At 47.9% G+C, this 14,879-nt stretch overlaps 1 protein-coding gene across 1 annotated transcript in view; it reads right to left on the bottom strand.

Annotated features, from left to right (window-relative positions):
• Positions 1–14,879, bottom strand: part of SORL1 (sortilin related receptor 1) — a 164,247-nt gene that overhangs the window by 49,026 nt on the left and 100,342 nt on the right. Inside the window, exons 22-25 of the mRNA XM_081123526.1 lie at positions 9,556–9,729; positions 8,026–8,139; positions 3,609–3,731; positions 1,860–1,979 (exon numbers count right to left, since the gene is read on the bottom strand). Coding sequence (XP_080979652.1) covers positions 1,860–1,979; positions 3,609–3,731; positions 8,026–8,139; positions 9,556–9,729 — 531 coding nt within the window. The remainder of the gene's footprint in view (positions 1–1,859; positions 1,980–3,608; positions 3,732–8,025; positions 8,140–9,555; positions 9,730–14,879) is intronic.

The following is a 14,879-nucleotide window of genomic DNA, read 5'->3' as shown; positions in this document are numbered from 1 at the left end:
GTGGGAATGCAGACTGGTGCAGCCACTATGGAAAACAGTTATGAGGTTACCTCAAAAATTAAAAATGGAACTGCCTTATAACCCAGCAAATCCACTTCCAGGTATATATCCAAAGAAACCCAAAACTCTAATTGGAAAGAATGTACGCACCGGTATGTTCACTGAAGCATTATTTACAATAACCAAGATATGGAAGCAGCCCAGTGCCCATCAACAGACAAGTGTATTAAAAAACCATGATACATATATAAAATATTACTCAGTCATAAAAATAAAAAACACTGAAATATTTCCATATGCAACGGCATGGATGGACCTAGAGGATATTATGCTGTGAAATAAGTCAGTCAGAGAAAGACAAATATCACATGATCTCAGTAATATGTGGAAGTTAAAAAACAAAATACAAGAATAAAAAAATTAAAGGACTCATGGAACTAGAGACGAGACTGATGGGTGCCAGAGGGGACTGGGTGAAAGAGGTAAAAAGATTAAGAAGTACAAACTGGTGGTTACAAAATAGTCCCAGAGATGTAAAGTACAGGCAGGGAGTATAGTCAGCAATATACAGTGCCCGGTGGGTACTGGGGATATTGGGGGGAGCACTTCGTAAAGTGTATGACTGTCTGACCACTCTGCTGAACATCTGAAACCAATACAAAATAATACTGTAGATAAACTGTAACTGAAAATAAACAAATAAATTTATATTCCTAGTAACAAAAACATACTTTATAACTAAAAGAACAGTGAACTGTAAAACAAAGCCTGAATTACGATGGTGTTAAAGCTGCTCTGCCCTCGCCATGAAGTGGTTAAACACACCTTTATCTCCAACCCTGGAGGGAGGTAAGGCAGACCTGGATGACAACTTCTAGAGCTATTTGCAGAGAAAATCTGCACGAGGGAATGAAATTTCTCTTACTCCTCCACAACTCCCCCACGTCCTTGCTCTCCCCACTCCACTCACTAGGTCTGCGGTGGTCAGCCATCCATGCAGTCAGTCAGAAACTACTGTGTGACAAACATGAGGAGCCTATCAGCCAGCAGAAGAATCAGAACACGACCTTGACGCTACACGACCGACCTTCCTCTGATATTCTCGTGCTATTTCCAAGTTTATTTTTAATGAGATCTTATCCCAAAGAGACGCAAGCACAGTGTAAGTTTCCAGTGTCTGGGGAACCCCTGATGCTCCATTCAGAAAATGAGGTCGTTCAGTGCCACTGGCACATGGTCCACAGACAAGGGGCCGTCTGTAAACTGTTTATTCTTGGTCCTAAAGAAATAAGAAGCTTGAGCCAGAACATAAATCAACTCTGTATCGCTCAGGACACTGTTTAGTTCACTGAGCATTTTTTCATAGCAAGACTTTCTCAATGAAGGAAGCAGGATGTTGCCTGCATTTCGTCCCAAGCTGATCCCAGACCTTAGGGCCAGGAGAGGAAACGGACCAATCCCCCTCCCAGTCAGTGGAAAGGTGTCTGCCTGGCCCGCGGCCACGAGGAGCAGAGCGGCACAGCCCACATGTTCCCCTCGTCCTGGCCAGGCTCTGTCCTTGGCCTGCAGGCAGCCTCCCCCAGCACGGCCCCCTCCCTCTCCCTCTCCCCTCGGCTAGATAATCTCGCTTGACCCTGGCCTAGCACAGAAGCTTACCCCCTACGTAGGTCATAAAGGCTACGTCTTTCCCCTCTGGTTCCCCAAGCGGTGCTTTTGGACTAGCAAAGGCCCGTGCGGCACACAGACCACCCCGGGGAGCGATGAGCGCTGGTGCCCAAGCCCCGTCTCTGAGCCCAGGCTCTGTGGTCAGGTGGGTGGCCGCGCTCGGCAGCCAGGGCCGACGCGCCCGGGACACTGACCGGTGCAGTTGGCTTCGTCCGACCAGTCCCTGCAGTCGTTGTCGCCGTCGCACACCCAGGAGGAGCGGACGCACACGCCGGAGCTGCAGCTGTACTCATCGCTCCGGCACCGGTGCGTGTCTGCGGGGAGACCAGAGGCGTGAGGACACGGCCGCGCAGGCCCCGCCTCTGCTGTCAGGGTTCCTCAGGGCAGCAGGGGCACCGTTACCCCCGTGAGCACGATCCTCCCGAGCCTGGGGAGGGCGCCGAGGGTGGCCACTACATGCAGGTGTGCTGAGGGCACCCGCCCAGGCTGGCTGCTGCCTCCCTCCGGGAAGAGAAGCCCGTCTGCGGGTCTCCGTGCACTTTACAAATTTATCGTTTCTATGCTTGTGATGGGAAGAAGGCTGGGTAGCAACCTCTAGTTGTCGAGAAAGTGGAATTTTCAGGAAACAGAAGACTTCTAGAGACAGAGCTTGTGGTCTCAGAAAAGGAGGCATGAGAAATCTCGAGTGTGCTGGTCACTATAAGATGCTCAGCTCAGGGAAAGTGGGATCAGAGGACACACGGCCGGGGACTTTCTGTGAGCGGAGCTGCAGCTGTGGCTGCGGGGCTGTCTCTGGAAGGGGGGCCGCACAGGTGACCTGGACCTGAAAGGAGGCTACGCTGGAGCCCTGTGTCGTCCCTGAGGACGGCATCAAAGCAGAATTCTTCAAGTGGAATTTTAAAGAGTCTACAAAAACAGTACTAGGCAAGTTTTGGGCCCAGGGTGGCTGCCTCACTCAAGAGACAGGTAGATCCAGTGAAGTTGGTGATTCGGCTGCTTATGAGAAAAGCCTGGAGACTCACAAAGAGGCCCCAGCTCTGATGAGGGACTATGGAGACCTGGGGGGATTCAGGACACACTAGCGCGAAGGGACCACAAGTTGAGAATCTGAAGGACCCGTGACTGTCCACCGGTCAAGCGTGTGCCCAGAGAGCAATGCCACCAGAAACATGTGACCACGGGGTTCCTCCCTATAGAGCAAAACTGCCTGCCTACTTTAACCTCTATGCATCCCGAGGAGGAAAGGGTAGGGGTAAAGGGAAAACTGTTGTTAATCCCAAAGACTATCTTCTGGAACTTCATATTTCTACAAAGATGAAAAAATTATGTAATTTGCCCCGCCTAAATGCTCTGAGAACCGGCCGTCCTGTGTATCCAAAAAGGCATGGGGACCACGGTCCCAGTGCCCCATTCTGACACCAACTAACCGTGGTACTTTGAAGAAATCCCTGGCCTTTATGGACCTCCATCACTTAATCTGGAAATTAAAATGACTAAACTAGAGAATTCCTATCACTCCAACACACTGTTTTTCTAAATATAAAAATTTCCATTCAGAAAACAGATGCTCAAACAATGTTTATACTATCTACTGACTTAAAACAGAGTATTCTAAAGAATATTCGTTAAGAAAAATAACACAGTTCACAAAAGTATAGCTATGTGTCCTCAGGTGGCTCGTCTCAGCCACCCAGAAGTGTGGGCTAAGTCTGTATGGCTCCTCACAGCCCTTCCTGCCTGCCTGCCGACCGCATTCACGCCGTACCATCCCTGCAAGCTGAAGAGGGTCTGCTGCCCTAGGAGCCAGTCAGTCCCAGCCCGTGGATAGAGATGGCCAGGCAGCTGGGTATCTTAATTCCTGGGCTTTCAGAAATCCTGGTACAGCCCAGTAAGCAAGGACACTGCCTCCTCGGAACAGGCTCCTGGGCCTCATGTCCCCTTACCACAGTGACTTTCATCGCTGTTGTCGCCACAGTCATCTTCCAGGTCACATTTGTAAGACAATGGGATACAGGTCCCAGAATCCTGGCAACGGAACTGAGTATCCAGATCACAAATGGTAGTAGCTAAGATGGGAAAGAGAGATGACATATGCATTAGGTAAATTAATTCCCCCAAATACAAACATCCCACTGGAAAACCAACTTATGAAAAGAAGGAGGCAGGTTTTAATTGTAGCAATGGAAACAAAACCTAGACTTAGGGAAAAAAATAAACTGCGTTGAGAGCCTGATGTTTACAACCACAGCTTCTGCATCAGAACAGGCTAAGACAAGTGGAAAAAGCATCTGGCTGGGACAGAAAGAGATGGGCTGAATTACCTCCTGAGACCCCCTGAGATGGTAGGTGTCCCCCTAGATAAGTGGCAGGAATTCCTTTACCTAGAAAACCACCATTAGAAACCCAGTTTCACACATGAGGCTGGCCCTTGTTGTGTGGGTAACAGAGGTCGTGCAGAGGAGGATCTGCAGCAGGAACACAGGCTCTGCAGTCGGTCAAGTCCGGGTTTCAGATCCTGGCTCCGCCTCCTCCTCAAGCACTTTAACCTCCTGGAGCCTCAGTTTGCTCCACAGTAAAAGGAGGAAAGGTAATGTGGTCAAGTGCCAGTGACGACCGCCAGAAAGGCTAGATGTAAATCTTAATTCTGCCACCTACACTGACCTAACAGCTCAGCACCTCCCTTCCCTCTCCTGTTACATCTGCTGACCAGTCACAAGACAACTCGCGTCTGCACTTACATTCATTTAAGTAATTTTAAGGTCTGAAGCAATGTAGAGTTTTAAAAGAGCGCTCTAGACTTTTCTTAGTTATCTTTGTTTAAGTTCATATTATAAGAGGTGTGCGATCATGTTTTACAAAAAATAGTAACCAGCGGTGTAAAACCCCACTCGGGCATGTAAAGTATACTTTTCTAAGGAAAGCATAGTGAAACACGGTATGTTTGTAAAACTTGTTTAGTACTATTGCTGTAGATACATGTTATACAATATATCACACTAAAAAAATTTTTTAAAATAAAATGTTAAAAAATGATCAGTTTAAAATATTAAAATATATGCAATATGTTTAATTTCAATGTACAGTAATATAAATATAAGATATGACAAAATAAAGTACATTTAAGTTTATTCAGATGCTTCCAATTAATATTCAAGTGCCGAAAAGTAGCCGGCTGCCCAGGTGAGTTCTGGCTTGAAACAGCCAGCCGGTCAGCAAGGTGTTAAATGAAGACAATACCTACCTCATGGCATTATCATGATAACAAATAAGGAAACAAGTTTGGGACCAGAGCCCACTAAATAGGGTGTAAATATAATGATTCCAAGACCTCGGTCACTGCTCTCCCTCATCGGCCCTCACACTTTCTGTATCAGAAGGAGTGCAGAATTAGATTTTCCCCCTCGTCCACAGAGAAACTGTCTGGGCTTAAGCACAGTCCCCAGAAGCCAGCCCGGGAACCTGTAGGACAGGTTCTGGGAAGGAAGGCCCTCTCAGGAGCAGCAGAAGGACCAGTGTGAGGGACAGGAGCCTGGGGCACGTGGGGGTTGCCATGGCATGAAAAGCCTGTAGCGACCCTGCAGTCAGACATCCTTGGCAGCTCTTATTTAAGGCTCTATTTCTTCTCTGTAATTGAGCTCATGGTGGGAGACAGAGGGGAAAATGCAAAAATGACAAGACCGTAGGGAATGCACATCAAAACCCCAAGCTCCTGACAGCTACCCAACACAGGAGTCTGTCTAAGAGGGAAGGAGATGTGCTGACAACAATCCTCCACGTCTCCTTCTGTCACTCCTCTTGTGTCCCCGGCAGATGACAGGATGCCTCGCTTAACCTCCCAGACAGCAGTGTCCCGTCACACCTGACGCTCCCTGCAGCCCTGCCATCCTAAGCACTGCTCACCTCCTCTAGTCAGGGAAACACAGAAAAGGCACAAATAAGCACCACTCCTTGATTCCCAGGCTCCACATTTTAACCCCCGCATCCCTCATCTTCTCACTCTGCCACATCTGTGGAACCTGAGCTAAGTGGAACTGCAAGAAAGCAACTCTCCGGGTCTCGGAAAGGTCAACCAGGTGATATTCACACCAAGCCAGGAGGTCAGAGCCACCTGCACGTGTTACCCAGAGGAGGCACTCCGAGGGTGTGGAGACTGTGAGGCCAGCAACAGAGTCCAGGGCTGGGAGGAGGGGAGCACCCCTGAAGATGCAAGGAGGTCCTTCTGTCAAAATACTGAACCAATGAGATCCACCATGTCTATCTAGCAGGAACCAAAGCTCGGAGACCCAAGGAGGAATCCCTAGCTATTGGATATCAGGTCATCAAATTCATCTCTCTCTGCTTCCACTGTGCCTAATCATTCTGGGCAGTTTTCTTGAAATGTGCAAATTCTAAGAAGCATGTCCCCTCCCACCCTGCTATGTAATAAACTCCTTTCCAGAATCTGCTCCAATGCTGTTAACATTTATTACTGTTTTTAGGAGCTTTGGCTACTCCCCCACAAATATCACACCTTCCTGAGACTCTCATAGGTAGAGGGGGTGTTATTAGTGTCATTTTGCAGGAAAAACACCTCGGAGGCTAGTGCTCCCCCAGGTCTGCCATTCGGGAAGCTCTTCTCTCTCAGGGTGAAAGATGTCCACTGAAGCCAAGGGAAATTCTTAAGGAACAGTTTGGTATATATGTTCCAATAAGACAGAAAAGGTAGTACAAAGAATTGCAGGGCCCAGATGAGTGTGATGAGCTGACTACTTCTCCAGTTGCTTCCTGACGGAGTGGCACGGGAAACTGGCAGAGTGGCACGGTGGCTGGCTAAACACGCCTGCCTGCCAAGGACAGGAATACACAGAGCCGGAGCCGCCATTCATCTGTTCTCAGTACACAAAGTGAAAAATGAGCTGCCAGATTTCCAAAGGTGAAATATTTGAGAGAGAAGCCTTTGACAGGTTTCTGGCTTCCCAGCTCTGGTCTTTCTTCCATACCATTCATTCTGCCTACAGCTCATCTTTCCAAAGGGAATATTTTATCATGTCACTTCAATGGTTCCCAACTGCTCTTCTGTTAAAGTCCAAAGGCCCTTGCTGCTCTAGGCCCATGCACTGACCCAGCTTCCTCTGGCTGCAATGTCCCCACCCAAGTTCTCAATGACCCACCTCAGTTTCCTGACCAGGCCACATGCACTCTGACCTCTGGCTTTCATACATGGGTGCTCCCCTGACCTATGCTCAGTTCACCTCTGCCCACCCTTAGGCTCTTCATGAGGACCTACCTAAGTTTGATCTGGGAGCCCCAGTGCTTCAGGTCACAGCACTCATCACTCCAATGCAACTGGCTGTTTGCTTTTATGATTCCCCCTTCAGACTTTAAGCTGTGTCCATCCTGCTCACCAGTATATCCCAGGCCCAGTACAGAGCCTGGAACAAAGGGCCTTCCATAAATACTTGTTGAGTAAATATGACTGACAGAGGGCAAAGCTATTAACAATTGACTATAGAGAGCTAAATTTGTCATTACACCCTGCTAAACAGAATCAGATACTTTAGTAGATAGACCTTACAAATCATTGTCCAAAGACGACATTTATATGCCTACATACCGATGTCCCCACATTCCAGACCAAACTAGGATGACCAATGGAGAGGCACAGTCTCCCTGGAGCCTGGCAGGCAGCCAACATCAACCGACTGCAGTGGCACAAGGTCAAACCTGTTCCTATCTCTGAAAGGCTGATCACTGAACTTTCAGATCAAGACTGTCACCTGCACACTGCCCCAGGTCACAGCTTGATTACTGTGGTAGGGCCACAGGGAGAGCCCAGCTTGCCAGACTCCAGTTTCAGCCATGTGATGCTTACCTATAAACCTGTTACAAGTATGTAGTTAACCCATATATGCAGGTCTGTTTTTAAATAATACTACATATCTAGCTGGGTATGGAAATGTGTTTTCTCTGTTCTCCAAACAGCCCCATCAACTTACGTGGACACCATGAGGGGCCAGTCAGCACCCTGGACCAGTGATTTTCAACTACTGTGCAGCAAGAAATTTTAAAACATGCAATACCCCACTATTTAGTTAGGGGCACAGACTCTTTTTCCTTAGATTGTCAAATAAAAAAATGGCAACAGCCCACACAACAGCCGTCCAGTGTGAATGAATCAAAATTATACCTATTTTTTGTCAAATCAGCAAAATATATATATTTTTGGTGTGCTACAGAATTTTAGCAATTAGTTTATGAGTGCCCTGAGATGAAAAGGTTGAAAATTGCTGCCCTAGACTGTCCATCCCACCCAGGAGCTGACCAGCCTTCTGAGTAAAAGTAACTGCTGAACATCTCAGACCCTCGGCCGCAGGGACTCACGGCAGTTCCTCTCATCGCTCATGTCTCCACAGTCGTTGTCAAAGTCACACCACCAAATGCTGTTGACACAGTTCCCGTTGCTGCAGCGATACTGGCTGCGGAGACAGGTGTTCTCTAGTGGTCGGGGGTAGGCAGGGGAGAAAACAAAACCAACGTTATTCTTACTGATTGAACACAGGACTTTCTCTTTTGAGTTCCCATTTCTCTTCCTCAAATAACACGCCTTGAAGCGGGATGCCAAGTCCACAGGCCTGTGGGGGCAGAAGCCTCCCACAGGGGCCTCCTTCTTTCCTCGTCTAATTAAAATTAAGGGAGAGGAGGCAAGCTAGAGAGGTGTTCACAGTGTCACAAGGATGGACAAGCAGAGTGATGAGGCCAGCTGGGTCCAGCGGGTCGAGATACCACATATCAGTGTCACAGAACAGTCGTTGCACAAGGAGCTCCTCAAGCACTGCACCTCCGCAGCATTCAAACATGTACGCTCAAGGCACCTACAGCTATGTATGTGTAGTGACACATATTCATATAACTCAGATTTTAACCAAGTGTGCTATGAAGACTTTCTTTACAAACTCTGAGGGTTTTCTTTAAAGCAGGCAGTTACAATTTCTCACAGAAAATACACGTTGTTTAGCAAAGAGCGAGAGCTGGTGATGACGGCCTCTCGTCCGGGTAGCAGGGGCGTTCTGACGGGGAGATAGGAAAGCCCTCTCCCCCTTCTCCTGGAATTGGGTGATAACCCAGTTTCTTTCCAAATAACTTTAAAAGGACTTCCTGTGTCTAAAGTGAAGGCTCATCTTCCTCCCATACGTGTTTCTGAGAGACCACAGGGGACGCTGCTGCCCTGATACGGCTGCTGGAGGAGGGGCCACCATGGCACAGCAGGCACAGCCCTAAGAACAAGCGGGAGGGAAGCTCACTGGGCCGTGAAGTGGGTACTTCGGGGCAAGGCCTGTTTCCAGGGGTTCACCTCAGTGACAGAAACACGAGGCAGAGGACTGCGGAAGTGGTAAGGGTAAAAATTCGACAGGAAAAAAAGATTAAACAGCTTTTCAGAGGAAAAGTTCAGAATCCATGTATTCGAATTCAAAGGAAGAGTGGGACGAGGCTGCCGCGGCCACAGTGGGAAATAGGGACTCAAGGCCCTTGGTAACATCGGCCTGAAAGTTCAGGACATTTCAGGCTGCGGTGGGCAAGGGGGGCTAACTGCCAGGTGGGATGGGTGCACTGTCAAGGAGTCTCGCCAGTTCTGTCTCCAAGTCGAGCTGGTCCAACTTACAGGAAGCTGGGGAGCTTGGGAGGGGGGCGGGCAAGGAGAAAACGAAGGCAGCCTCCAAGGAAAGCCTGTGCCCCCGACATTAAGGCTCAGGGCTGTGCTGAATGAGGACCGAAATGCCACAGGTGTAGAGCCTGAGCCACATGAGTGCAAGGACCTAGTGATTTTACTTTCACCTTGGGCATTTTCAGTAACTCGGAAACATCAGGGAACAGAGAGCACTGGGAAGAAGAAAAACAGGAAAAGGAACCCACCTTCTTTGACACAGGTGTTGTTCCTCAGCTGATAGCCCTGAGGGCACTCGCACCTCAGGTCCCCGGACTGGAGGACAGTGCTGGACACACCCTCTGGACACGTGCAGCTCCTACTGCTGTTGGCCCTGGGCAGGCACAGCAGGCTGCACGGCTGAGGCACACAGGCATTGCTTCCTGGGGAGAGACCCAACCACAGCATCTGCATTAACACTGGGAGGCACCAGCACTGGGACCCAAAGCAGCTCCTCATTTTACAGAGAGCACAGTGTGAAGCTCAGAAAGAGAGGTGAACTGGCAAGTGCTGGGGCACCTACTGTGCGGACAGCCTCTGCTCAGAGCCCTCAGGGGAGTCCTGACTCACATGACGCCCTGGCTAGATCAGAATCCCCAGAACCACGCGAGAGCCAGCTGTTCTCCAGGGTTTTGAAACTGGGATGCGGAAAGACACCAAAATAATCGGGGCGCTGAGGGGGAGAGAAGTCCTGTCATGTGGGTGTCAAAGGTGGTGCAGGGCAAGCCCAAAGCTGTGCAAGGCAAAGCTGTGCAGAAACAAACTCCGAGTGTGCAGAGAAGAAGAATAATCTAAAGCAGACTTTCCAAAAAAAGGACCCTACCAGGACCTGGGCGGAGAGGGAGAGGGAGAGAGGAAGAGAGGATGGCTTTGCCATTCCCAGCTCCAGTCCCCGGGAGGCTCACGTATGTTTCTGTCTTCGGGTTCCTCGCCGTCTCCCTTTATCCCTTCAGTAGTATTCTTTACTTGAGTCAGCTTGCGTGGGTTTCCGTTCCTTAGGACCCAGAAGTCCTTATATAGAACATGCACCAGAGTAACAAACGGGCCCAGACAACAACCCAGGTCTCCCTTTCTCCACTCCTTTGTGCCAGAGCGCAGCTGCTGAGCTAAGTGAGGAGCCTGCTGAGCCTGCTGCCCTTCGCATCAGGCACTGTCTGCCATGCAACACATCCACATACAGACTAGTTAATGTGGATCTCTCCCACTGTTTCCAAGCTTTTCCCTGTTTGGCTTTCTAAAGAGAATACCAGACAGAGTCCACAAAACCCTTCCCTGTACTCTTGAGAGAAACTTGTGTGGATGAACAATTATAGAAAAGGTGTTTTCCCACCTCCAACATCTTTCTGGGGAGGAGGCGAGAGGATGCATAAACCATTTTGTAACAACTGAAAACATCCCATCAAACAACACAGAAGCCACCTAGATTATGAGATGTGTATTTTTCCTTTTCTGTGTGGCTCTTCATCATCAAAATGGGAAAAATAAACATAAACCTTTAATAAAACTTAGCTGACGATGACCCTTTAGCTGACCCACCTCACAGACAGAGAAGCCTGCCAGCATCACACCTAGTGATCTGTTCCCATCCAGCCAAGATTTTGGCTGTGCTGCCCATCCTGGCCTGCAGCTGAAAGGCAGAGTTCCTTCATGACCATCAGTACTGATGCGGGTGATTGCCCACTTAGGACCCTCGGGTGTGGGCCCCTTATCAGTGTTAACTGGCATAACACATAAAAATAAAAAAATCACATAGCAACATGTTTTGAAGGTAAGGACAATAGAATACAAGACATTACTAAATATAAAACATACACACCCACTGAGGGAAATCCATATGATGAACATTCAAAAGGGTTTTCCAAATAACTTGATAAAGCAATCAGTTGAGCCTGCTCTGTTCCACAGGCAGACACTGTTTCTCTATCTCAGGGACACAGGCCAGAGGCTACAGCAGGGAATGCAGAGCTGCCACTAAAGGAAAACAACTCCACTAGCATCTGGGACACATTCTTTGTATTCAACGTGACACTATTGTAATTAACTAGCTATTAATAATAGGAAAGGAGCAAAGAGAAGGCCAGACATTATAGGCATGATCATTTGGGCAGCTTCACCAGGAAGCTGAAACTTTGCACTCCCCAGGGAACCACATAGGAAAGATAGATGCATGCCCAGTAAAGTTAGGGTGACATAGGGAAGGTACATGCCTGTCAATCTTACCTGGGGACAGAGATGGTTGGCCAGAATGGGTGTGGCCACTGCAAGCCCAAAACATTTGGGAATACATAAACCCCTAAACAAAGGACTTTGCTCTCTTGGGACTCTTGGGCTCTTGTTGTGCTTGGCCCCTGGCTTGTGGGGCTCTCGTTTTGCTCCTGCCTGTGTTTCTTCCATAGCCACGTGGCCCTGTGGACCCCACATGCAATGGGGATGGACTGCGGTGGGAAACACAAGCTAAGCTAGGCTGATGCTGGACTGGATTTGGCTCCAACAAGGAAAGGAAACTCTGGACACAGACTCTGAGTATAGCTCTACTGAAGCCCCAGCAACACTTCTATGACTAGACTAAGGGAAATGGGATTTTGGAAACAGGGGTGTGATTTCACGTCAATATAGCTTTCTACTATATCTACTATATCGCATCCTCCCATGGGAGTCTCTAGAAATTCTTATTCCAGTGATACCCCAATAATCCCACTTCCTCAAGCAAATGGGGAGACAAGCCTCTCTCCTATCCTGTAACAAATGGACAACATATCATTCAATATTCCAAGAAATTGAACAATATTCGCATACTTGGAAGATATTTAATTACAGGATATTTTCACATGGATTGTGTCTATAAAATAATGTGTGACTAACATTTTCACATGCAGAGGAAAGGCTCCTTACACAAAGAAGCAAGAGCCAAAAGCACAGAACCCAAAATGAATACAATATTCAGAAGACTGGTCTAAACAGAGGTGCATAAAACTACAGCCTTAGGGGCAAACCCCAAACCACGCTGACCAAGTTGTTGACCCCAAGACGTAGGCAGGCAGGAGTGTGCAGGCTGGTACAAAACCAAAGTGAAGAAAACAGAAGCACTGCATCCAAGAGAGCCTGGGAGGGCAGGGATAGAGAATTCAACAAAGCACCCCCAGAGCATGACCCTCACACAGGACACCACAGTCTTGTGTAGGCAAAGTGGGCAACAGGAAGGGCATCATCCCAATGTGAAGAGCGTCCCCTTTGAAGACCAAACACAGCCCTGTGAAGTCTTGTCATAGTCAAACATTTCCAATATCGTCTTTGGAAAAGTCTCCCTGAATATAACAGAGTGAAATGCTTCCACTCTCAGATGGTCTGCAGGCTAACACTCCTGCTACAGACATACTGATTAACTAGAGGAATTCTGCTAGAGGCTCAGCACAGAGGTGAGGCACAAAGTAATGACAGTTTTCAAAGAATCCCACAAGTCTCCACAACTGGACTAGGATCAGCAGGAGTCAGTGGACCACCCAGGAACAAAGCGTCTGAGAAACACCACTCTTCTCAGATCCCTCTGGAAGCCAGCACCCCTTGCCTCGCTCCTCCTCCTTTCCTTTCACAATATAAGATGCTGGACTCCAGTGTATCTTAAGATGGATTTGAAAATTAAGTCTCCCACCTCCTCGATCAATAAACCTTTGCTTGCTCCAAACTCTGACCTACTGAATATTGGCCTTTCTTTTGAGGCATCAAGAACACAAAGCTTGGGCCTGTAATAGAACCAGTTTAGGAGCCAAAAATACTATTATCTTATTTAGTTATCTAACACTTGACAATTATTGAAATCAAATCCACTCCATAATACATATCTGCCTTCATTACAGATATTTAAAAACATGTGCTTCCTGCAGGCTCTGAAGAATTCCAAGAGTCCAAAATACTTTAGCTCATTGCAGCATCAATTAAATGTATCAACAGCCTTGCAAAGTAAGCTATTTAAAGAAAGGACACTCTATGAAAAATAACTTCCAGTAATACTACACACAAATCAGCCAGGTACAAAAACGAAAAATCCATCTGTTTAAAAGCAAACAGCTCAAATTGACAAATGTTCCAAATGAACAAAGTGTTACCATAGACAAGAACCAATCGAACTCTACGAATTCTTAGTCACTGTCGTGTAGCAGGGCTCTGCTGTTTCAAGAGGACAGAGGTAGCAGAGCAGATGGCTGTACTGCGGTCAAGCTTTGAAGTCAACTAGGCCATGGTTCAGGTTCTCACCACTAAGTGTGAGACGTAGGAAAGATACTAAACCCAACTTTCATGTTCTCATCTCTAAAATGGAAATAATAATAGACACGTGGATTTAGGAAAGATGAACTGAGGTCACACAGCCCGTAAAGTATATTAGTGTAGTGCTTATGACACTGCAGCCCCTTAATAAGTGGAATTAACTATCATCATGCTATTTTACACTAACAGAAAGTTCTACATGTGTGAGGAGCAGACCACAAAAGTAATAAAGACTGACTGGCACCAAGGATTGCCAATAAGAAATATGACTGCAATATTCTCTCTGTGTCCAAAAAAGCAGGCAGGCTAGAACAAGCAAGCTCAAGACCAAGAGACAGCCACTGCATACAAGTGGTGCAGAGGCCAGATGCCACTGCAAAACTTTGATTTAACCCGAACAGGCCTGCCTGAGAGGCTACAAACTCATTTCTCCAGCCCTATGTCTGTGGCAGGAAGGGTCCTGGAAGCAGGAGATGGCCCATGATTTTCCCTTCATGCCTCAGTCACCTTCATTTTAAGCAGCTGGAGTACCTCCAGACAACAGTGTGACTGTCCGTCGGCTGGGATGAAGCAACCAGCCAGTACTGGGGAGTGAGGAGCCGAATTGCTGGTTCATCTGAACACATGTCTCTGGGACTACCTGTGCTCACACACATGCTTACAGGACTTGTCAAAACGAAGACCTGCTCTTCCGGGAGGGGTGGGAGCTTAGAGAAATGGTGGTGACTCAGCAGCTTGCTAGCAAGGAGGTCAGCAGGATAGGTGTCCCACATCAGAGGCCCTGAGACTTCAGGCATGGAGCTGAGGAACATGGTTCCTTGACCGCTCCCTACTTTAGAACAGGCTCCTCCTCTGAGAGTGTGACTTCTCCACTGAGTGGCAGAGCTGGAAATAACCCAGCTCCTACAGGAGTAAGGGGCCTTTGGGAAAACTAATTCATATCTGAGATTTCATTCCCTAATCTGTACACCAAAGATCCTAACTCCAGCCCTGCCCACCTCGCAGGTCAGTCCTGAAGACATACAATAATATTGACTTGCGGTTCGAGACCAGTTTTCTAAGGGTGTTCTCATGCTACCCACCTGATCCCAGAAGGATAACAATGATATCTGCAGCCGTATTATTTCCCTTTGTCAATTTTCTCTTAGTGCAGGGCCAGCCAAAACCCAGGGAACTATGTCAACATTCTAATTCAAAACAGAATCCCAGCAGCTTGTCAGCAAAGGACCCAGCAGACCCAGGGTGCCCTTCAATCCTGCCGAGATGAAGA

Source organism: Miniopterus schreibersii (genome assembly GCF_964146895.1).
Source record: "Miniopterus schreibersii genome assembly, chromosome: 20".
In the NCBI taxonomy this organism is placed as follows: Eukaryota; Metazoa; Chordata; class Mammalia; order Chiroptera; family Miniopteridae; genus Miniopterus; species Miniopterus schreibersii.
This window is presented reverse-complemented; position numbering and strand designations above follow the sequence as displayed.